Source organism: Myotis yumanensis, unplaced genomic scaffold (genome assembly GCF_028538775.1).
Source record: "Myotis yumanensis isolate MYYU_CA2020_CCGP unplaced genomic scaffold, mMyoYum1.0.hap1 SCAF_16, whole genome shotgun sequence".
In the NCBI taxonomy this organism is placed as follows: Eukaryota; Metazoa; Chordata; class Mammalia; order Chiroptera; family Vespertilionidae; genus Myotis; species Myotis yumanensis.
In genome coordinates this window covers 37,214,077-37,237,051 of record NW_027223767.1, presented here as the reverse complement: position 1 = coordinate 37,237,051, position 22,975 = coordinate 37,214,077, and the positions used below count along the sequence as shown (strand labels likewise).

General features: G+C 49.7%; 1 protein-coding gene across 2 annotated transcripts in view; it reads left to right on the top strand.

Annotated features, from left to right (window-relative positions):
* The window catches only part of FAM20A (FAM20A golgi associated secretory pathway pseudokinase), a 32,603-nt gene extending 12,921 nt beyond the window's left edge, over window positions 1–19,682 (top strand). The window contains exons 2-11 of one of the 2 annotated variants that reach the window (XM_070393951.1): window positions 9,503–9,687; window positions 10,331–10,381; window positions 11,618–11,696; window positions 12,854–12,946; window positions 13,618–13,733; window positions 14,189–14,369; window positions 15,184–15,293; window positions 16,023–16,104; window positions 16,513–16,572; window positions 17,673–19,682. In XM_070393951.1, coding sequence (XP_070250052.1) covers window positions 9,503–9,687; window positions 10,331–10,381; window positions 11,618–11,696; window positions 12,854–12,946; window positions 13,618–13,733; window positions 14,189–14,369; window positions 15,184–15,293; window positions 16,023–16,104; window positions 16,513–16,572; window positions 17,673–17,937 — 1,222 coding nt within the window. In that variant the 3' untranslated portion in view covers window positions 17,938–19,682. The remainder of the gene's footprint in view (window positions 1–9,502; window positions 9,688–10,330; window positions 10,382–11,617; window positions 11,697–12,853; window positions 12,947–13,617; window positions 13,734–14,188; window positions 14,370–15,183; window positions 15,294–16,022; window positions 16,105–16,512; window positions 16,573–17,672) is intronic. The other variant, XM_070393952.1, reaches the window with a different exon arrangement.
* Window positions 19,683–22,975: the final 3,293 nt, after the last annotated feature.

The window sequence follows — 22,975 nt, the reverse complement described above, 5'->3', positions numbered from 1 at the left end:
GTGCTGGAGGCAGCCAATCAATGATTCTCTCTTATTGATGTTTCTATCTCTCTCTCCCTCTCCTTGCCTCTCTGAAATCAATCAATCAATAAAAAAAGACGCGTCCTATATTAAGCCGGTAGTTAACCCGTATCTCCCTTTTCTTGCCCTGATGACTATGAAGGCCACACGGTGGGATCTTGGTGTGTCCATCAAGCTGGGTCCCTGAGTCACTCAGTGGAATCCCTAGCGATCTTCACTAGGCAGGTGGCATGAATGAGAGAGGAAAGGCTTGGCTGTGTTAAGCCACTGAGATTTCAGGATTCAATGGTGACTGTAGCAGGACCTTACTTCATTCCACAAGCGTGAAAGAAATATAACATTGATTTTATTCCCCTAAAATTAAACCAAAAGGAACTTAGGCCCCTTTTCTGTGAGGTGGGTTGGCAACTCAGTCTCAGTCATCGCTGGGACTTCTCTCTCCATACCCACTAGTGTTGGGGGTGGGGGTGGGGATGGGCCGTCCTTAGGGTCTTGGGTAGCAGGACCTTTGAGGAGGGCCCTCTCGCCACGTTCCAGCACCTGGTCTCATGCAGGTGGGTGGCACTGATGTTTCTATGCCAACCTCAGGCTCAGGATTGGGATTAGTTGCTGAAGGGCACCTTCCCAGGCACAGCACACAGCCATTTCCTGCCACCCTGGCTCACCTCCAGGCCAGCACACGACCCCAAACCAACTCTCCTCTCCTAGTCTTGGGGTATCTACCTGCTTCCCCCGAAGTTTGTGCTTCTGTGGGCACTTCCTACTGTCTGTCAACCCCCTTGTCTAGCATATTCCTTGATTTTCTAGAAACAAAAAATTAACCAAAGCCAGAGAAGGAGCAGGGTGACCTGTGTAACGAATCGTTTGCTGGGTCTGGGATTATAAACGCCCTCAGACAGGGAGACACCTGCTACCTTCTTAGAACAGGGGTGCGTGGAGCTCTGTAAGCACAGAAGACACATTCATATCTCAACACATCCTCCCCCGTGGGGACTGCTCATGCTGAGGAGGCAAGCGGGCCAAGATGTGCAGTCACTCCGTTCGTAAATCAGAGGGAAAATCATACCATGCAAATGAGCGCTCACTCACAGGCCAAGGCCTTGAAAGAATTTCATCCGTGGGTGGGCCGCCGGGAAGTTGGCCTACGAACCACGAAAATATGTGGCCCAGCCTGACCCCCTGGTGCAACCCCCGACACTCAGTCCCTCCACACTCAGATCTCCTTCAGATGCCCATGCCTGCGTGACAGGCAGTGAGGCAAAGTTGAAACACTTTTTAAAAAGAAATATATTCTGGTAAACCCTCGACTGGTAGCGGCCCCAGGGTGTGGGTTTTTAAAGCTCCTCCTCTTTCTTGGTCCACGCTGAGTACTGCTGTTCTCTGCACTCAGGAAAACGGTGCAAGAGAAAGAGGACCCACACTCAGCAGTGTCACTTGCTAACTGTGTGTGTGTGTGTGTGTGTGTGTGTGTGAGTGTGTGTGAAACATATTTGTTTGTTTCAGGGCTGCACAGTTTGAGGATGAAACGAACCAAAATGATGACATTTAAATGGATCAGTATCGCATCATTTGCAAGTAACACGTGTGTTTGTATTTTATCAATATGCTTGTTAGCTTGGTCTGACCACTAAATGAGTGTGACTCACATTTGATTTTTAAACAACGAAACAGCATTTACCGTTCTTGCTGAACAGAAGGTGTAGAAGGAGCGCAGGAGGCCCCGAGGCAGGCTTTTATGCTATCTATGGAAAATATTAAATTGCACAGCGTCCAGAATCCATCAGAGCCACTTTCGGGTCAATCATCAGGGGATTAAGTGCTTTATTTGCTCCTGACTCTGTGGCTCCAGCCCAAGGCTTCTCACCCTCAGCTCTACTGACATTCGGGGCCAGATAATGTTCTGATGTGCTGGGCTCTCCGGTGCATTGAGGGTGCTTAGCAGCACCTCTTAACACTGACTGTGACGCAAAAACGTCTCTAAATATGGTGACCCTTGAGGCGGGAAGTTGCCCTGAGTTGCGGACCTCTGGCCTACACCAGGGAGGCGGCTGCCCTGTGGGAAAAAATAGTCTGCAGCTGTGGGACCCGAGCTCCGTGAATCATCACATCACAATTAGGTTGAGGGGCCTCTCGGTCCAGTGTTAATATTTACTGTTTCCAGAAATGTATTGTGTGCGACACAGGATCCAGGGCATGTCGACTGGGGCTATGTCAAGGAAGGGTTTACAAATGCTCTCTGAGCAGGAGGCCTGACTGCAGGACTTCTCAGAGCCTTTACTGCCATTATGTAACTGACTCTCCAAGAGGGTCTACAGCTCACAGCTCTTTCCAGTTTGTTTTTGCGTGCAGCCAGTGATGTCTGTTAGTCCTTTTTGGTGCTTAGTTCTATAGAATAGAATCTTGGAAACTTGGCCCAGCTCGAAGCTTTCTGCTAGTTCCCTGCCTTGACTCTGGGGACCCCTTAGAGCAAGGATCGTCTTTACCTTTTTCTCCAGAGTGTCCACTCTATCCTATCTTCAGAGATTGATCTGGAAATTGTTTTGGCTTTTTTTTTTTTTAATCCTCACTCAAAGAGATTTTTCCATTGATTTTCAGAGAGAGTGGAAAAGAAAGGGAAATATATAGAGATATCAATGTGAGAGAAACACATCAATTCAGGGCACGAGGCTGGGAAAGAGCCTACAATCAAGGTACGTGGCCTTGACTGGAATCGAACCCGGGACCCTTTGGTCCGCAGGCCGACGCTCTGTCCACTGAGCCAAACCGGCTAGGGCCGAAAGTTGTTTTGAAGATAGAGAAGCAGGTGTTGCACTGAGGTCATAGTCCCGGCTCTTGGGCTGTCCCTCCCAGCTCGCAGTAGGCATGTAGCTCGTTCTGTTAGGTCATCCAAACTCAGATGTCTACGGAGATGTCTCCCTCCCTGCATGGAGCCTCCTGGTTGCATTTATGGGCGTACAGGTCCCTCCCTGGGGTGGGGGTGGGGGGTGGAGCCTCAGCTCGGAGCTGCAGGGTGAGGAGCCAGAGTGTGGCACATGGACCAGGTGATGAAGAGCTTGGCCTCAGAAGCCAATTGGCCAGATTCAAATCACTGCTCTGTGGCTGCCACTCGCCAGCAGGGGACCTGGAGCCAGCTCAGGACAGTTTCCCAACACTGTCCGTCTGCCCGTCTGTGAAATGGGGCTGACAGGTGTGACTACATTCAGGGCCCACCCGGATCACCCAGGACTGTGGCGCCAGCTCTGATCCCTAACGTAATCTCTTCTGCAATTCCTTTGCTCATATAAGGCAACAGTCACGGGTTCCAGGATTAGGATGCGGCTCTCTGAGGCCATTACTCAGCCTCCCACGGCTGTCCCAAGGAATACAGGAGAGCACGCTTGCTTTCACCCTCCTAAGCAGACTCAGGTAACTAGGAAATTAAACAGTAGTTGCAAATAATTCTTCACAGTCCTCCTTCCCCACCCACAGGAGGCATAGCTTTATCAGTTTCATGGTTAATATGCCTGTGCCCAACCGGTCTGGCTAAGAAGGGCCATATATAAATGGAATCCCAGAAATCATAGTGACAACTCAGATAAACAGCTATGAAATTTGCTTGATCCTCACCCAAAGCCCACAAGGCAGACACATTTATTATACCTACCTTTGCGATGAGTGGAGCAGAGTGGCTAGGTAGCTTGCCCTGGGTCACACAGCTGTAAGTGGCAGAGCCAGAACTCAGGACAAGGGACCGGTCCCTCCCACCCTCCTCTCTCTCTGGATTTGCAGACTCATCACCAGGAGTGACTCCGATTTACTGATACAGCAGCCTTGCCACCCACCACCTACCCCTAAAAATCGAGCTTTGGTCCGTGAGCTGACGAAGCAGATACTCCTTTAGGCTGAAAGACAGACTCCAGAGGGTGCATTTACTTCTGTCTCGGGAAGGGAAACGAGGAAACAAGGAGCAATTAGGGAACGCACTTCGGGGCCGCCAGGTGGCTGCAGCTCAGGCTCGCTCACACTGCCTCACAGCTGCCCTTGGACTTCCCTCGGCCTCCAGGGATCAGAGGTCGAGGTGGATGAGGAAGCAGATGGGCAGAAAGGGATGACATGGGCAACATGCCCTTGGGGCCCCTGAGACGGATGGGGGCTGGGGAGGAGACATTGGTCAGCACCCTGTGGCCTGTTGGATGAGCCGCAGGGTTTTGGTGGTGAGCCAGCCCGTCTGCTGAAGGGGAGAGTTGGTCGCCCCACATATTTCTGTAGCGAGCTCATGCTGTTGTTCTGATGCTCTCATACGTAGGTGCTGGCTAAGGCGGTCCATCAGAGAAAGCTAAACTAATGGGCCTACAGGGACAGACTGGGTGTCCCGTAGACATTTCTGGGTTGTGAATTGCACGAATCACAGGCATATTGACCACGAAACAGACAAAGCTTCAGCCCAGGTTCTGTCCCTTCCCTGCGGGGCAGAGAGCTGTAGGGAGGGAGGGGCGCTAGCTGGGGAGGGGAGGGAGGGGTGGGCAGTCCCGATCAGGACACTGTGTGTAAGTGTGAAATCACAGAAGTAAGGGCCCTGAGTCTTCAGGGCACCAGTGATTTGTTGACATCTTTTCTCATTCTGCATAAATAGTCACGCTCCTGCCTAATTTTGTATTCATAGTTTTGTTCTCTTTTTTCTTAAAAATGGTTCCCCAAATTGTCTAAGCGCCAGGCCCCACTGAACCTGGGTCCTTCTTGGTCACAGGAGAAGTAAAACATTACGAAGGAGGATTTTTCCAAACTCATCACCATCATGCCAAGAACAACTCTGGGGAATGTTCTTTCTGAGACGAACGTCAAGGGAAAGAGTATTGAAACGGACAGATGCACAGAGTTCATCCGAAAGCCCAGCCCCGGGGAAATTCCATGATGCTTTTTACAATTTCTTTATGAGAGTGCTTTCGGACCCACCTTATGAGTTCCCGTGACCTGGAGCATGGGGCCCCATCCTCCCTGAGCCCCCTGAGTCGCAGCTGCCCCCCCCCCCCCACCCTTCCAGGCTTACTTGTAGACCCCAGAAGGACTGGGGCACCGATTGTCCCCCTCCACATGCTCTCAGCTCCCCACGTCCCCGGAAGATGATCCAGGTCCCCACTTAGCAGGAGCAGCTGAGGTGCCCAGCTCCCAGGCTTCCCAGCACTGCCCCCTCCCCCCATGCCGGGAGACGCCCCCTCCTGTGTCCCAAGGCCAGACCTGCCTGAACATACAAAGGATGGAAAACAGTGCTTCTCTCTAAAGCAGCGGTTCTCAACCTGTGGGTCGCGACCCCTTTGGGGGTCAAACGACCCTTTCACAGGGGTCACCTAAGACCATCGGAAAACATGTATATAATTACATATTGTTTTTGTGATTAATCACTATGCTTTAATTATGTTCAATTTGTAACAATGAAAATACATCCTGCATATCAGATATTTACATGACGATTCATAACAGTAGCAAAATTACAGTTATGAAGTAGCAACGAAAATAATTTTATGGTTGGGGGGTCACCACAACATGAGGAACTGTATTAAAGGGTCGCGGCATTAGGAAGGTTGAGAACTGCTGCTCTAAAGCCTCGATCACTTGGTTCCTGCTTAGTTTGCACATGGAGAGACCGCAGACAAGCTACAGCAGCAACCAGGTTGCCTGGGTGATCCTGCACTTCGCAGACGTGCCAAGGCATGACAGTGGCGGTGTCTAATGCAGCCGCATGACACACACGTCGTGCCCTTGCTTAGGGGATGCTCCGGGGGTTTGCTCCGGCTTGCAAAGCCGGCTGCTTCTGGTTACCCACTACAACCGGGTAAAACCTGTCCTCCACCTGGTCTCCGGTCTTCATAAACACTCACAACAATAATAAAGAGAGCAACCGTGCTTGGGGGCCTACTCTGTGGTTGGACGTTACCACACTTAATTCCTACGATGCAGCGAGACAGCTGTCAGCATCCCCATTTCCCACAACAGGTAAACCAAGGCCACCTTTTGAAGGCCATGCCCTGTCCTCAGTCTTCTCGTCTGCAAATTGGGAATAAGAATAGGTCTCTCGTAGGGTGGTGTGGGCTCGCATGAGATGCTGTGTGTATGGCAATGGCACCGGCCCGATCCTCAAGGTCATGTTGCTGGTGAGAGGCAGGACCAGGCCTTTGTGACACTAAGCCTGTGTCCTTTTCTACCATCCCCCCCCCCCCCCCCCCCCCGTGAGCTCTTGCTGAACTTCACAGTGCTTAGTCGTGTCTGCTCGCCTCATGTCAGCAGGGGCGGGACTTTGCCACTGTCGTTGCTGTCACCCGAAATAGGCCTCGTGCTTTGCTTTTGTGCTGTTTATTCTTTATTTGGGAGAGTCGATAAGATGTTCATGCTGCAGGTGGCGCATTTGAGATGGCCCTTGTAGGAGTTCTGTAGGTGGAGACGGCTGTCATGTCACATGGACTGAAGACTTAGAAACATCCTAGGAACAATAGTAGGGTTACCCCGGAAATGAGCATACTAACTAGGAAGTCTCATCTAGTCTGGAACTGAAGCAAGGGTTTAAGCAGGCACCGAGTGACAATGACGATTATTGAGAAAGGCATCTATCACGTCGACTCACGTGGGTCTAGGACAGTGATGGTGAACCTATGACACGAGTGTCAGAGGTGACACGCGAACTCATTTTTTTGGTTGATTTTTCTTTGTTAAGTGGCATTTAAATATATAAAATAAATATCAAAAATATAAATCTTTGTTTTACTATGGTTGCAAATATCAAAAAATTTCTATATGTGACACGGCACCAGAGTTAAGTTAGGGTTTTTCAAAATGCTGACATGCCGAGCTCAAAAGGTTCGCCATCACTGGTCTAGGAAGTGGTTTTGTTTATGAAAAAATTCCCTAATAGTTGCGGACACGGGGAACAAATTCCAGGGTCTTGATTGGAACCCAGGGGACAGATGAGATGGCCGGGCTCCGTCCTCCCACAACCCCCCCGTGTGTGGGCCGTGTAGAGCGGGAGGGGACACAGTCTCCCCAAACCAGTGCAGGTGGGAGACACAGCAGCAGTGGGAAGGACGCTATGATGCCCCCTTTCCCTCCCCCGTCTCCTGGGTTGCTCTGGGAAGGGCAGAGGAGCACACCAGAGAGCCATGGGTGCCCAGCCACCAGAAAACATGAATGCTTGCAGAGCAACGTGTCCCCATCTGGAAGTGGCCCCCAATTCACCGCATTTGGTTTTGGATGTCGTAGCTGGAACCCCGCGGCTGTCAGCTCCACTTGAGGAAGCTCCTGCCCTCCCGCCCCGCCTCCCCATTATGACTGTCTCTGCGGCTCTGGTCCAGGGTGACTGACGTAGCTCAGGACTTCGCAGTCTTCCCATCAGACTCCCCAGGGAGTTCAGCAGTCCCAGAGTCGTGGCCTCCCAGTAGCCTTGGGAACTAGAGCCTGGCCCGACTATTTTTTCAAATAAAAATAAATGTTAATATAGTGTTGTTGTTTTTTAAATCTGGCAGGAGGCCTACTGACCTAGTCAGCCACTTGCCCTTTCCCTGGACTTTCATAAAGCCCTGGTCTGAAGCAGTTTAAGTGTCACTTTAAACAAGTATATCAGTTACCCCAACCTCCCCCACCCCGAGCTGGAAGGCTGCAGAGGCCTCGCTCTCTTGGGAGAGAAATCTCAGCTTTTAAAATGCTCCGAGACCTGAGCAAAGAAGAGGTGTTGGCTCAAAAATGAAAACTCCGAAATCAAAATGAATGAATATAGAACCAAATGTTTACAAAACCACGACTCAATGTTGACTCACCTTTATGTTACTAGATACTTTATTCGGTACAGAATTCACAATAATAAAAGGAAACATGCAAAAATGTTAGCAAAAAAAATTGATTGTGGGGTGGATTTTAATATGTTTGATATGAGGTGAAAGTCCCCAAAAGTAGAAATGCCGAGAGGCTGCCAGGGGACCTGGAGCAGGTACTGAGAGAAAGCCAGGACCAAAAGCTACCAGGTGTCATTCACCACGGATGTGAATACCTTGTAAACGTGTGCATCTTCCTCAAGGCAGCTGACTTCCACCCCGGACAGGAAACCCCACAAAGGACAGTCATGCGGTTAATTTATTCACATGGGGGTGGGGTGGGGGGGTGGGAGATGAGGTGATTGTCAGCTCAGTTGTATGTTGGACCTGAACTCAGTGACCCAAGTTGGTACTCAGCACTCCCCCAACACTTCCACTAGGGGGCAGTGCAGAATCAAAACGCCCTCTGCTCCCGAGGGTCTGGATTCTCTGAGATACAGTCTGGGGTGACCAAGTGAACTTTTCTTTGAGAATTGGGGTTTTATCTTAAAAATGATGTGGATATTGCGTTCTCCTGCATAACACGTCTACATTTAATATAGAGGTAATTTGAAAAACTTTTCACCAATAAGAAAATTGAACACTCTAAGAATATCGGCCCTGTTTGATTTGCCAGTCGCTCCATCACAGACCTGGGGGTGTGGCATCGGAGTTGGAGAAAACGCATGTGTAGGAACACCCCAACCCTGACCTGTAATCAGCTTGACCCAGCCAGGTGACATTGTGCTAATGTGCCTTCTTCCCAACCAGAAGGCTTCCATCTTTTACTCAACCATTGATTGACTCAGCTTCCTCTCTAACCCCCAGATACGCCTGTCCTTGCCTGCCCCCCTAGTGCTCAGATGGTCCCTAATCCAAGAGCACCTCCACAGCTCCTCTTCCATCCTAACCCCACCACCCACTGAATCCCGCCGAATCCCACCGTAATCTTCCTCCGTAATCTTCTTCTGACTGCCTTCCACCCAATCATCTTTCCTTCCTCAAAACTGTGAAGGCGTGTTCGTCCAAACGACTGCCTTATATGTTGCTCTGATCATATCCTAGACATACAACTTGTCCCCCAGACTAGACTCCACGCCTCTCAATGGCAGTGGCCTTGCTTTTCACTTTGTTCTTTTTATCCTGGCAGGACAAACAGTAGATGGACCATTAGTTCTTCTTTCCTGTGCGACGTAGTAATTAATCTAACTCAGCTTCTGGCTCTACGTGAGGGCCCTCACCCTCTAGTCTTCTCATTCCCACCAGTTACCTTCTCTCCCCCGTCTCCCTGACTCCTTAGGTCAGAAAATATTGGGAAATATTTTACAGACTTGTTAATGGGAACGTGCACGGAGAGGCTCAGGACCGCTTCCTGAGATCCCAGGCTCTCTGAGGTCCCTGATTTCACTTTTAACCATCTGCCAGTTTCCTTCACAAACTTTGTCACAGTTTGTTAGGTGTTTGTGTGTTATGCATGGTATTGTGTGACTTGCTTGCCTGCTTTGCTCACTAGACTGTAAGCTGAGGGCAAGGAAGGACTGTGTGGCTGACCCCTCCCCCCGCCCCCCATGGTAGGTGCTTAATACTCCTGTTGAACAAATATTTCAGCGGGTCTTTGCATTCTTGCGTCTCCTATTTAAATAAAACCAACTCTCCTGCTCTTTCAGACGACACAAGATATACAGAGAGCAGCTGAACCTCACTTCTCTGGACCCCCCAGTGCAGCTCCGACTCGAGGCCAGCTGGCTCCAGTTCCACCTGGGAATCAACCGCCACGGGCTGTACTCCCGGTCCAGTCCTGTCGTCAGCAAACTGCTCCGCGACATGAGGCACTTTCCCACCATCAGTGCTGGTGAGGCCCAGGATCAGGCAGGGACTGAGTGTCCCCAGAGGCTGGTAAACCAGCCAGGCTCTGGGGTGGAAAGCAAAGGGTTGTCTCTGACTCCTGATGGGCAGAAAACCACACACACACACACACACACACACACACCCTCCTCACAACCCACAGGGGAGGCATGAGGAGGCGTTCCATCCACTTTAAGAAACGTGATGGCTCCCCTTTAGCGTTTGCTCCCTTTCCGCCCGGCAACCCTCTCTTATCAGTGACCTTATGGCGTGGACCCCTCACTGCCATTTTGCTGATGGGAGAACTGAGACTCAGAGAGGATGCACAACTCGGCCAGGGACCAGGGCTGGAGCGGGGGTTCTGACAGGCCTGCTGTCTCAGGTCTGTGTGGCCAGGCACGATGTGTCTTTGTGACAGAGTGGGTGGCTAGCAGAGACAAAACCAGCACCGGTTTCCCAGACAGGCGCTAGGCCTGCCTATGGAAGGGCCAGCGAGCATGGGGCTGGGTGGAGCAGGGCGCGACTACAGCCAACTGGGGCTCCGGGCGATGCCCCTGGCTGCCTCAGCGTCCCCTTTAGTGAGTGAGTCCAGGGCCGTGTTGGCGCCCCTACACATGGCTGAACGTTCTTCCTGCCCTTCTCCTCCACAGATTACAGTCAGGACGAGAAAGCCTTGCTTGGGGCGTGTGACTGCACCCAGAGTAAGTGAACTGGCCCTGCCACCCTCCACGTCACAGCCGTGTGAACCTGGGACCCCTCTGTGGGGTCCTGGTTGGGACTCGAAGGGGCAGGACTCTGCCTAGGCCTTGAGAAGCCAGCATTTCTCCCCGCCTACCCACATGACGGAAAAGCCCTTTAAGAGAGGCTGGTGTGTAGGTCTCTGCTGGTCAGTGCGTGATCCGGGGACCAGCTTCATTGGGATTGGAGTGCCTTTCAGATTTAAGAGGCAATTGTGCAGGACAGTGGTCCTCAACCCCAGGAACTTATTAGAGTCCCCTGGGAGCTCCACACAGGCAGAGGCCCAGCCTTGACCCCAGGTGGCCATTCAGTGGTATAGGACGAGGCCCGGGCATCAGCATTTTAGTGCAGCCGAGGTTGAGACCCCCTCACCGATGAATAGGATCAGAGAGAGAGGCGTGAGTGAGATGCAGCACAGGCCCCTCCCAGGGGGTCATGAATTGGGTATAGATGTACCTGGACCCTGCACAGCCCTCAGAGTGGCCAGGCCAGGCCTGGACACCGAAGCCCCAGAGCAGTCACCGGCCAGGAGCAGCCTCATCCATTTACCTCAATATGCCGAACACACGTCAGACATTTCCATGTGTCGTGACGTGTTAAAGGTTTGAAAGACAGAGGTTTGTGGGGCCCAGGACTTCCCTTTAACACCTGCCATTTGCCATATTATAGAGCATAGACAGCGTCCAGACCCTACCAGGGCTCACGCAGGGTGGGGACAAAGTGGGGTGAGGGCCATGCCCAGGACTGGACACATGAGGAGGGAGCTCTCACTGGCAGGGTCGTGTGAGCACATCTCAGGTGCCTTGCTACCCAGCCCTGTCTCAGCCCCGTTTGGTCTTGACATGGAAGATACGTAAACTAGTCCACTAATGTAGGTTAGCAGATGGCATCATCAGAATCTACAAGGTGCCAATGGAGCAGAGTCAGTGGCAGTTCTTAGGGAAACGTTCTTTGAGGTCTGCTGTGTCTGTTGGGGAAACCTATATTGTTTGCCCTTTTCCCATAACAGCAGAGAAGGTATTGTCTTGAGCTGCTGGCACCCTCTCCATGGCCTGATGCGATGGAATGTACCCTGCAGGCTTTACAAAGCAAATTCTGGTCCTTAGAGAAGAAATCAGTTGGGTTTATTGAATGAACAAAGGTCCCAGCCCCGAGCTTTGTCCCAGAAGCATGGTTAACTCACCCTTGTCCCCTCACAGTTGTGAAGCCCAGTGGGGTCCACCTCAAGCTGGTTCTGAGGTTCTCAGACTTTGGGAAGGCCATGTTCAAACCCATGAGGTAAGTGATGCCTTCCTCACCTCCATACCCAGCCTTGGCAGCTCTGCAGGGTGTTGACCCAAAATTAGTAAAAGTGGCCTAAGGTCTTCAAGCCAGTCATCTGTAGACTGTCCTTTGGGCAATCTGCCCACGCACTGAACTGTTTTTGGTGATACTTTAAAAAAGAGCTAGACCTTATCAGGTCATTGCTAGCATCTGTGCTACACACATTTCATGATTGTCTTTGGGTCATCAATAACCTTATGAGCCAGGAACTGTTCAAGTGCCCACTTTACAGATGACAACACTGAGGCTTGGAGAAGCCAGCTCGCCCCAACCTCCCAGCTGCAGAAAGTGGAGCCAGGATTCAAACCCGGGCAGCTGGATTGTTAACACTCTACCACTGTCATTCATACCCACTTGTTTCCAGGGCTAGGACTCTCAAAACGGTTATAGAACTCCACACAATACTTTTGACTGAAAAACTAGGCCATGAAAAAGGCTACTGTGAAGTCAGTATATTCTTAAATCCATTTCACTTCATTTACAAGGCAAATACCTGCCTTTATGATTTTGCAGAATGTGGGTGAGAAACTACGTATCCAGTCTACAGAGCTTGGTGTACCTATAGATCCTGGCCCCCGGGGTCTACAGCCCATAGGCTGGGACTCCTGAAGTTTATGTCCCCCCGGAGGTGACATGCACAGGAGACAGTGGCCCCAGGAGGGAACCCCAGTAGAGGGATTTAGGTTCCAAATGTCCAGTCAATTGAGAGGCCCATGGAGTGAATGGCTCAGTAGATGAGCCTGGGGCAGGGCCTCGTGGAAGCAGCATTGACTACAGAATCTTAGTTCTAGTCCCTGCACCGCTTTGACAAAAGCACCCTTGAAGGAGGGATTTGCAATAGACCGGCTCCTGGGAATCTCTTGGGGAGCTTGAAACATCCTGGTGCCCGAGTCCCACCCTCAGAGTCCAATGGGATGGTTCCGGGGCTCCCCGGGGACCCCAGGGCCCAGAGAACCTGAGGACCGCGCCAAGGCAATCCCTATGCCTATGTGTACACGAAAAGCAAAAGGCCTTTTTCCGTTCCCTGTGGTCATGCTTATCAGCTGTCTCCGGCTCCCCGCTGGCTCCCGCTGCAGTCTGCGTCCAGGGCATGATTCCTCCCTTCTTTTCAGACAGCAGCGAGAGGAAGAGACGCCTGCTGACTTCTTCTACTTCATTGACTTCCAGAGACACAATGCCGAGATTGCAGCTTTCCACCTGGACAGGTAGGGTCTGGCCCTGCGGAGCTGGCATTGATGGCAGGGGCCAAGCTCAAGAGGGGGACCTCCCTGGAATGTCTTCCTTCCATGATGCCTTTGGACCCAGCACGTCCCACCCAGCCCTCTGGGTTGAAAAACACAAAGATGGTGCAGATAACAGAAATAACTACTTAGAAAACTAACCCTGCCAGGCGGTCACGCTGCCATCTGGGGCGTGACGTTGCCCTTTGCTCTAGTTTCCAGATCTGAAAATGAGAATACACCACCCCCATTTATCCAGGCAGCCTGAGGTAGTGATTTTAAGAGGTGAAAACAAGTTCCTGAACTCCCGGCTCCTATTTGCCCAGTCCCTGTGACTCATGCACCGGGAGCTTTTCAGAAATTCAGAATCTCAGCTTGGACCACTGAATCAGAGCCTGCACAGGGACAAGATCCCAGGCGACTCATAAGCATGTGGACATAGGAGCTCTGACCTAGAACACAGCTTGGATCGGGGAGGGTTAGCCCAGGAGACTTGATGGAATGAGGGTCCCTCTTCCGCCCCTTCTCCCACCCCTTCTGAAGTAGGGTTGCCCTGGGCACCGTCAGCTCAGCACTGCAGAGACCCCCGCGGCTGGGTGTGGTCGGGAATGCCAGTCCACTTCTAACGGGCGACCATCTGACTCCCCCTCTTTCAGGATCCTGGACTTCCGAAGGGTGCCACCAACAGTGGGGAGGCTAGTCAATGTCACCAAGGAAATCCTAGAGGTCACCAAGAATGAAATCCTGCAGAGCGTTTTCTTCGTCTCTCCAGGTAGAGTCCTGGCCAAAACCATCTTCTAAGGACACGGTAGGCCAGCGTGGCCACCAGTACGTTCAGCAGTGGCCTGTCCAGCCAGTAGCCATGGCCATTACTGGGATGGGTGTATGCCGCCATTCCACACTCCCACCTTGGTCTGCCCGAGCTTCACAAGAGGAACTGGGGGTGGGAAATTCATACCTGAGATGCTAACTAGTCTGGGCGGGCACCCACCTACAGTGCAGCCTCCCTGGAATCAGGAGTTATCCAGACAAAGAATACTCTACTCCTGTGGACAGGATGCATGGTTTACTAGCATCCACCGTCTGGAAAAGGCAGTATTTCCTCCTGCCCCCTTTCCCCCAGCTATGAGTTCAGGGGTTCCCTTTCCTCCCATGGATCTCTGGGGACAGGAAGATGGTCTGCCTCCCTAACACTTCTCTTACTCCTCCTCTCTCCCCATCCTCCAGCCAGTAACATGTGCTTCTTCGCCAAGTGTCCATACATGTGCAAGACCGAGTACGCCGTCTGTGGCAACCCCCACCTGCTAGAGGGCTCTCTCTCTGCGTTCCTGCCGTCCCTCAACCTGGCCCCCAGGCTGTCTGTGCCCAACCCCTGGATCCGCTCCTACTCGCTGGCCGGAAAAGAGGAGTGAGTTGGGCCCCTAGCCATGCACATTAGCCCCTGAGAGTGACCACAGTCCTACAGGAAGGACTTACGGCTAGCCTGGCTTTTGGACCCCTAAAGGCTCCCTCAGCCTTCCTTTGTCTCACCTCATATAGATCCTGGGACCAGCTGGCCCGAGTCCATTCTCTCCCCTTAGTTCATTTATTCAGTTATAAAGAGACTACTGTCTACCCAACTTTAGGCGCTAGGGGATACGGGAATGAAAGACACAGGCTTCCCCTCAAGAAGCTCCGCTGTCGAGGTGGGAGGTTATAGAAATAGCCAGATTCTGAAAACACAGTGCAACACCCGCTGTACACAGAGAAGCACATGAGGAGCCCGCATGAGAGACGCCTGGTCTGCCTGCGTAAGCCCGTGAAGCCAAGGACCCATCGTGTATCCCTGGGGCTCAGCACAGGCCCTAGCACATAGTAGGCACTCAGTTCATATTAGTGGACTGAATGAACAGGGGCTGAGGAATGTCTGAGAGGAGCTGCAGAAGCAGCAGGGAGGGCGTGGAGCCAGGCGTTCCCCTGCTGCCCGGTGCCCTAGCCATCAGTACGGCGCCCAGCACAGCACATGCTCAGGAGACACGTCCTAAAAGGACCCAGAACCTTGTCACCACGTGGAATCTGCGCCTCCCATGTCTTTGCTTAGCGCCCGCCCGAATGTACCCAGCTACCAAGTGTGCATACAGGATTAGGGAGGCAGGGGTTTGAGGGGTGGGGAGGTGTGAGGAGGGCCCCCAACACCTTGCCATCTTGGCTTTTCCAGCCCCAGGACTGGTTCTCCCCCTCAGGTGGGAGGTCAATCCTCTGTACTGCGACACAGTGAAGCAGATCTACCCATACAACAGCAGCGACCGGTTGCTCAATGTTATCGACATGGCCATCTTCGACTTCCTGATCGGTAGGTACCTCCCCCGCCCCGCCCCGGGGCTCCTGGCACAGGGCTCTGCTGCTGGTCTGGGATTGTCCCCGACCTTGGGCACCAGTTATAGCCTGGACCACGAAGCCTGAATAACCCCACACCGCTCAGGGCCTCAGAAGTTAGAATGTTCCCCTCCTCAAAGGGGGTGCCACTCCAAAGGCAGGGTTATCAGCCTACAAGCCAGGCCCAAGCGGGCCTCAGGTTTGAAGTCACTGACCCCTTTGACCAAGGGAGGCGAAACCAGGGAGGAAAGGAGGAGGGTGCACACTGAACAGGTAGCAGGGGGCAGGCCTGGGTCTCCCACCTGGAATGGTTAGGAAGAGTTGTTATGAAGGCGGCCAGTACACACACACACAGACCTGAAGGCCTACAGCACCCGCCCAGCTCACTCACACCCTTGGGGAAGTCAGCCTGTGTCTGCTTTCCCAATGGGCCTCCGTTGAGGAGCTCAGGTGAGGAAGGAAAGCCAACATGGGTGCAGAGTATTCGAGTCCCAGGCCCAAGGGCTTGCAGAAAAACAGTGAAAGCCTTAGATTTGCAAAGTGCACACTAGGGTATGTTGGCTTGTTTAGTTTCCTTCTCCCTCGGCAACGTCCCTAATCACTGGGGGGAAATGAAAGCTGTGGCCCTGGATTCAGGCTCTTGTCTGAACTGCCCTCCGAATCCTCAGCCTATGGTCCCTCGCTCCAATGCCTCTCTCCTTTAAAGGAAATATGGACCGTCACCATTATGAGATGTTCACCAAATTTGGGGATGATGGGTTCCTTATTCACCTGGACAATGCCAGAGGGTAAGTGTCACCCATTCCTCCCGCCCAGCCGCAGCCCTTGCAGCTGCTGAGGGGCTCTGCAGTCGCCTTGCTTCTCCTCTACCCTGAGAGCGCTAGCGAAACAAATGGGAGCTTTGCATAGGGTTTTACTCGAGGGCTCACTCCCGGAGGCAGAGCACGTGGCTCATGCTCGGTGTCTGGCCCTCAGTAGTTGGTGAATAGATGGATGAATGCTTAGGTTTAATATTTTTGGACACCTGGACAAAGGCTTTGTGAGCTGATTGAGGACAGGGGCTGGAGGGGCAGCTGCATGAGCCCTGGCACTTTACCCTAAGCTGTGCTTTCAAAAGAAAGGCTGAGGCAGAGGAGAGAGAAAAAACCGTGAGGGAGGTCTGCTTGCCACTCACGAAATGCTGGTTCTCCTCCTAGGTTTGGGCGACACTCCCATGACGAAATCTCCATCCTCTCGCCTCTCTCCCAGTGCTGCAGGTGAGCTTTCAGTTCAAGGGCACCACTGCGGCACTTTATCCTGCTCGCAACCGCGTTCTGAGGATCTTCCTGTTTCCATTGGTCTGGACGTGGGTGGGTGGAATGAGAGGAATTACCGATATCTCCAAAGCTTTCATCTTTCAGCATGGGATGAATTAGGACCTTTTTTTTTCAACCTTTCACTCACTAACTTTAATATTCAGCCCACTTTGGCAGAGCCTGTCTTTGATATGAGTAATCAGACCTCTGCTTCGCCTAGCATTCATAGAAGCTCATAAATATTACTACTTGACCACCATCTGAGTAAAATGCTGTCAGATGGAAAGGAAGCATGACCTTCGCCTGGCCACCGTTTCTCTGGAGCATCTGGTCCTGGTCTCAGTTAGGCTTGTGAAGTGTCCAGCCGCTCAGCTGCAGTTAGAGCTCATTAGAACTATGGGACTCACACCTAGCAAAACCATCTCATTCCTTTCCAGCTGAAAAACGCAGAAGGAAGCCGGAATTTTCTTTATAGGTTTAGATGTGCTCCCCTCCCTGCCTCCCTTCCTGAATAGGGCAAGCAGTAGCAGTTTATGACAAAAGTTGGACAATCAGGCTGCATCTGAGTCCAAGTCAGATTTCCACATGAAAAGAAATCAGAATTCTAAAGGTCAGTTCCACCTACCCCATTTTCACCCCTCGGATTCAAGAATCTCACACCAAGTAAAGTTGCCAAGAAACAACTTGGAGGCCGGCAGTACCTAGAGCTCCTGAGATGCCCAACTTCACCATTTCATGACTAGAAACCTCTCGCAGCTTTAAATCGCTTCTGATTCTCTTAGCAACGTCAGATGTGTACGGTCCAGCATCGCATTACAATTATTATAGTATAAACAGCTCAGCAGGCCTTTGACCAAAAGGCAATTGGGAAAGGGCTGCGAAATATTGGGTCATCTTTTATTCACTCCCTTTTTACCTGATTTTCACTTAAATGTGCTTGAAAAGATATCGGGGGAGAGGCTCAGAATATCAACAAGTACAACAGTTTTTTTGTGGGGAAAGTCAGTCCAGGATGAGTTCTTTTCTTTACGCTTATGTTTCCTACGACTGTGTCCTTCCAGGATAAAAAAGAAAACACTCTTGCACCTGCAGCTGCTGGCCCAAGCTGACTACAGGCTCAGTGACGTGATGCGGGAGTCACTGCTGGAGGACCAGCTCAGCCCCATCCTCACAGAGCCCCACCTCCTCGCCCTGGACCGGAGGCTCCAGATCATCCTAAGGACCGTGGAGGGGTGCATAGCGGCCCACGGAGAGCAGAGTGTCGTAGCCAGTGGCCCAGCAGAAGAGGCAGCCCCAGACTCTGGCCAGGCTAACCTGACAAGGTAGGGGCTGGACGAGCCCAACTGCAGAAACGACACCTGCAACCACGGTGGACTCGAGTGCGGACCTCTGCATCCTCACGTGCCCTGGCCCAAGCTGGAGGCCCTGGGTTGTGAGCTCAGGGAGCAGGTAGGGCATTGGGACGGTCCTCAAAGAGCCAAAGTGGGATCCTGGCCTGCCTTCCTGGTGCACCGTTTCTTGAGTGGACTGACTGCCCTGGCTCCGCAGACCACTTCCTGAGCCCACTGGGAAATCTGGATGAATCCAAGGTCAGACTTGAAGGGTATGGAAGCCTTAATCCCAGAAGAGAGTATTAATTGTTACAAATAAAATAAAAGGACATCAAGTGGACACCTAACTGACCTCCAGATCCTTATTGTATCTACGAGGGTAACTCCTAATCCAGACAAAACATCAGATTTATCACAAGCAAACAAAAAAATCTAAAACTAACTCTCACATAGGTTCCAAGTAGACCTCACACTTTCTCCTTATATTCCAGTCACTGTGGCTCAACCCGAGGACGAGAATCACTACTGACCGGTCCTCTAAAGTAATTTCTATGAAATGGCATTACAAGAGGTAAAAATAACAGGGACTTGCTCAGAATACCAGGAAAGGGATGTTCTAAAGACTACTTAAATATCAACTGAAATAACACAAGTATGACAAACTAGCATCCAACACAGGAGGGATTTTAGCGAAGGGACACGGGTGGTCTTGAAGGCGGGACAGCATAGGAGTGGGCCCAGCCGGTTCACGAGCTGGACTGAGGCTGGAGAAAGCCACGGCCTAGCACAGCTCACCAACCAGTCTTTTCCAAGATCCAGGAGCTGTCCCCCGCCTGCCCCCAAGAGCAGCAGGGGCCACTGGAGAGCTCTGGCATGCTAGATACCCTTCTCAGCTACTTTCTCAAAAAGGAGTCAATCTAAAGTTTATTTCCCAAACCTCCCCCAAAAGTGGGTATTTTGAGGATTCCCTGTCTTTTCTACCTTCTCCCTCCTGAATTGCTGACGCCTTAAACACCTGTATTAAGAGGCTGTTTCTGCCGTAACCGGTTTGGCTCAGTGGATAGAGTGTCGGCCTGCGGACTGAAAGGTCCCGGGTTCGATTCCGGTCAAGGGCATGTACCTTGGTTGCGGGCACATCCCCAGTAGGGAATGTGCAGGAGGCAGCTGATCAATGTTTCTCTCTCATCGATGTTTCTAACTCTCTATCCCTCTCCCTTCCTCTCTGTAAAAAATCAATAAAATATATTAAGAAAAAAAAAAAAAAAAAAAGGCTGTTTCTTAGTCCCATAATTCATGACTGAAAACACAAATGAGAGGAAAGTATTCATACTATAGAGTAGCCAGAGTAGCCAGTTAGTCAACAAGTAAAAACTCCTGGTTCTATCAGGTCAACTCACAGACAAACATCGGAAGAGCTCAAATACAGCACAAGTGTGTGTGTGGGGGGTGTGGGTAGAAAAAAGTTACTAAAGGTACAAGGTCAAGACTAAAAAAGTCATCCAAGACTTCTGCAATGTGTCCTGACAGCCCCAATAAGGCACATGGCAAGGAATTTCTGCCCCACAGCACACTGGCCCTGAACCTGGTCTCCATCACTCCTATTTGTTGAGCTCTTACCATGTGAGAATGAACACACAGTTTCCAATCCTCCCGAACACAGACAGAAGCCCCTGCTTCCAATGCAAAGAAAAATTATTCTAACATTAACAAAAATCACACAACTCCATGATTTAAATCTCAATTTCTGGTGCTCTTTCCACTGTAATACAGAAGCTCAAGAATCTCGCCCAGTTTATGAAGCTGCATTTCTTTACTTAAAGATAAACAACTCTTTATTAGAGGAACCTTAAATTTATGCAGAGACTTCTGCAGCCCAGGGCTTCCCACTTCATGAACGGCTTGCCTACTTCAGGCTGATAATTCCCTTTGGAGGAGGGACTGGGTAATTAACTCAGAAGGGAGAGAAATGTTCAGGCAAAGATCTTGCAAGAGCAGCACAGTGGCCTGGACTTCCAAATGGCAGCGCCTCAGAAGGTAAGCTGCAGCTCTACCACAGCCTTTCCAGGACGATGCATGGGTCCCAGTGGCCTATAGCACAAACCCAGGTGTACTTTACAGAGAGAACGGAATTTGACGCAATGTGTAGAATACCCAGACCCCTAACTATCCCCTTATCTTAAACATTCCATTATGTTTGTACTAATAACAAAACTAAGACTCTATTGTTTGTCAAAAACAGCAGAAAACAAGACTTTTCTTAGAACTTTCAAGTTCTGTAACATATTCATTTTGGACCATCGTTCAGCTTCCTGTGACACAAAATCCCCCCATCTCTAGGTAAAAAGTTGTTCTCATTACCGCTGACAGCAAACTAAAACGTGAAAGGGCATTCTACAGCACGTGACTTGTCGGAGAAAAGGCGTTTAGAGGACATTTGAGTTTGAAGATTGTAAAAAGTACAGCTGATTCTCTTATTCGGGACAGTTTCATGGTCTACAGAGTCAGCACAGGCACTAAATTAATGGACACTGAACCGTTTGCTGCTAGAGGAAATGAGGGTTTAGGTTCCCATGAGCCTCTGGTTATTCTGTCAATCAATCAATACATAATCCTGCTTTATGTTGTTGTGTGTTAAAGAAACCTTTATAGTACTGTTGATTCATTAACACTGAACTTGTGGCCAACAGCACTGTATGTAACTCATGCCTAAAAGAAGCTTACTTAATACACTTATTTTATCTATAAGGCACACCACACATCCTTGCACTTAGGAATGCTGGCTAGCACTACATTCGGGGGCCATTTTAAACAGCGAAATCACCAATAGAAAACACAAAAATGCAAAAAAAGTGGCACTAAATACCGTAGAGCATGAAAAAGACATCTGATAATAGTATGACGGCAAACGAAAAGCAGAGTGTCGCCTTGTTCCACCTGGGCGCATGCAGGGAGACTCGCTCTTTGCCGCGTGTGCCTGGAAATAACTGAAGGGCTGCAAGTATTGATTTGGGGGTTACAAATAAATTTTAGCAAGTAGGCAAATACACAAAATTCACAAACACAGTATCTGTGAATGAGAATCAACTGTAACTCACTTTGAGATTAACCAAGAGGCCAAAAAAGCTCTCCATCTAGTGGTGACTTTTAAAATCACAAAACTATCAAGCTAAATTGGCAGGACTTTCATAAAATGAAGACTTATATTCAATAGCGGTTGTGGTACAGTGGCAACAGAATAGAGTTGAGTCACAGCTCTGAACTTACGTCGGTAAGCACATTCGAACTCTATAGGTACACAACAATACTGATTTCCGTGTAAAAGTTCCATAGAGTAAGAAGAAAGATTATGATTTCCCCTTTTAAATTCTATTTACAGCCTTTACTGATAACAATTATGATAGCTACCTTGGGGGACATATTAAATGGTGACCTAGCCATTGCTTCTCAAGGTTGTTTTACAAAAAGGGATTAGCTATTAATTTGTGGCTGGAGATACAGCAGTATTAAGAAAACCGACATCATGCTACTTCAATTTTAAAATGTTGGTATTTGAGTCATTAAAAAGAGAAACCAATTCTATATCAACCAATGTTTTAGAGGAGAATTAAGCTATAATCAGTACAGTCAACCTAGAAACATTAAAAAATATACATATATACCTCTACCTCTTTCTCTCTCTCTCTCTCTCTCTCTCTATATATATATATATATATGTTTTAAGCCCAGCCAGTGGGTTCAGTGGTTGAGCATTGACCTATGAGCCAGGAGGTTGAGGTTCGATTCCCAGTCAAGGCACATGCCCTGGTTGTGGGCTCGATCCCCAGTGTGGGGCCTGCAGGAGGCAGCTGATCAGTGATTTTCTCATTACTGATGTTTCTGCGTCTCTTTCTCGCTCTCTTCCTCTAGGAAATCAATAAAAATATATTTTAACCCTTTGCACTCCGAACCATTCTGGACATTGGCTACCAGCTACTTGATCCTACTTTGCGGCGGAAACGTGCATTTACAGACCCTCATATTATTTAGTATAATTTTGGAACCAAGTCACGTATTATAATGATATTGGACTTATATGAATTGGGTGACATCGAGGAATGTATATTTGCAAAAAAAACGTTTTATTGTTTCTAATTTTGTACAGTATAAGTTTTGTAACACTCCCCAATATGCATTGCAGGCTGATTAGTGCATGTTTGACAGTAATAAGTGGTTTGACGCCTGCCACCAGGTGTTTTCCTGTTAGAACACACAATGCAGTCCCGTTTTCTTTGTCCCACATCGGGAATATGTAGTTTATTGTTTAATCTATTGTCCGCAGAAGATGTGGATGGACGCGTTCTCAATACACGAAAATCGCCCTTTAATTGGTCAACAAGTGTCTTGACAAACTTGTGGTGTGTCATTGGCGTTTCATTACTTGTTTTTCGATGCGATACATTATGTATGAGTTTATCACACACATTTCCAACCCCCCAAAAAATAACTTCCTCCACCATTTGAGCGATTTACGGAGGAAACAATACGTCGAAGCGTATTGATCCGCATGATCCGCACCACCCATATTTGCCGTATATTCTAACACCATTTCAGGCTTACTGACTGTTACGATATGTCCACCGCGTAATGTTCTCTGGGTAGATTGTAGGTTTGTGTTATAATAATTGGTGAGCATGGTAATAATTCTTTTATCTTTCCACGCAAGAAGCGTAGTATTATTCTTTCTGTATGCAACTGTTTCTTTCCAATTTCTTCTTTGGCATAATTGTTTGTCTCTTTTATTATGCTGTCTACTAATTCTTCAGTAAAATATAATGTGAAATAGTCTATGGGCTCTTTTATGTTACTCGGGACTTGTGGTCCGGCTATTTCTTCGTGTAAATCAAAATTTTTATTTGCAATAAAATATTGTTTTTTTTGCAAATATACATTCCTCGATGTCACCCAATTCATATAAGTCCAATATCATTATAATACGTTACTTGGTTCCAAAATTATACTAAACTAGGGGCCCGGTGCACGAAATTCGTGCACGG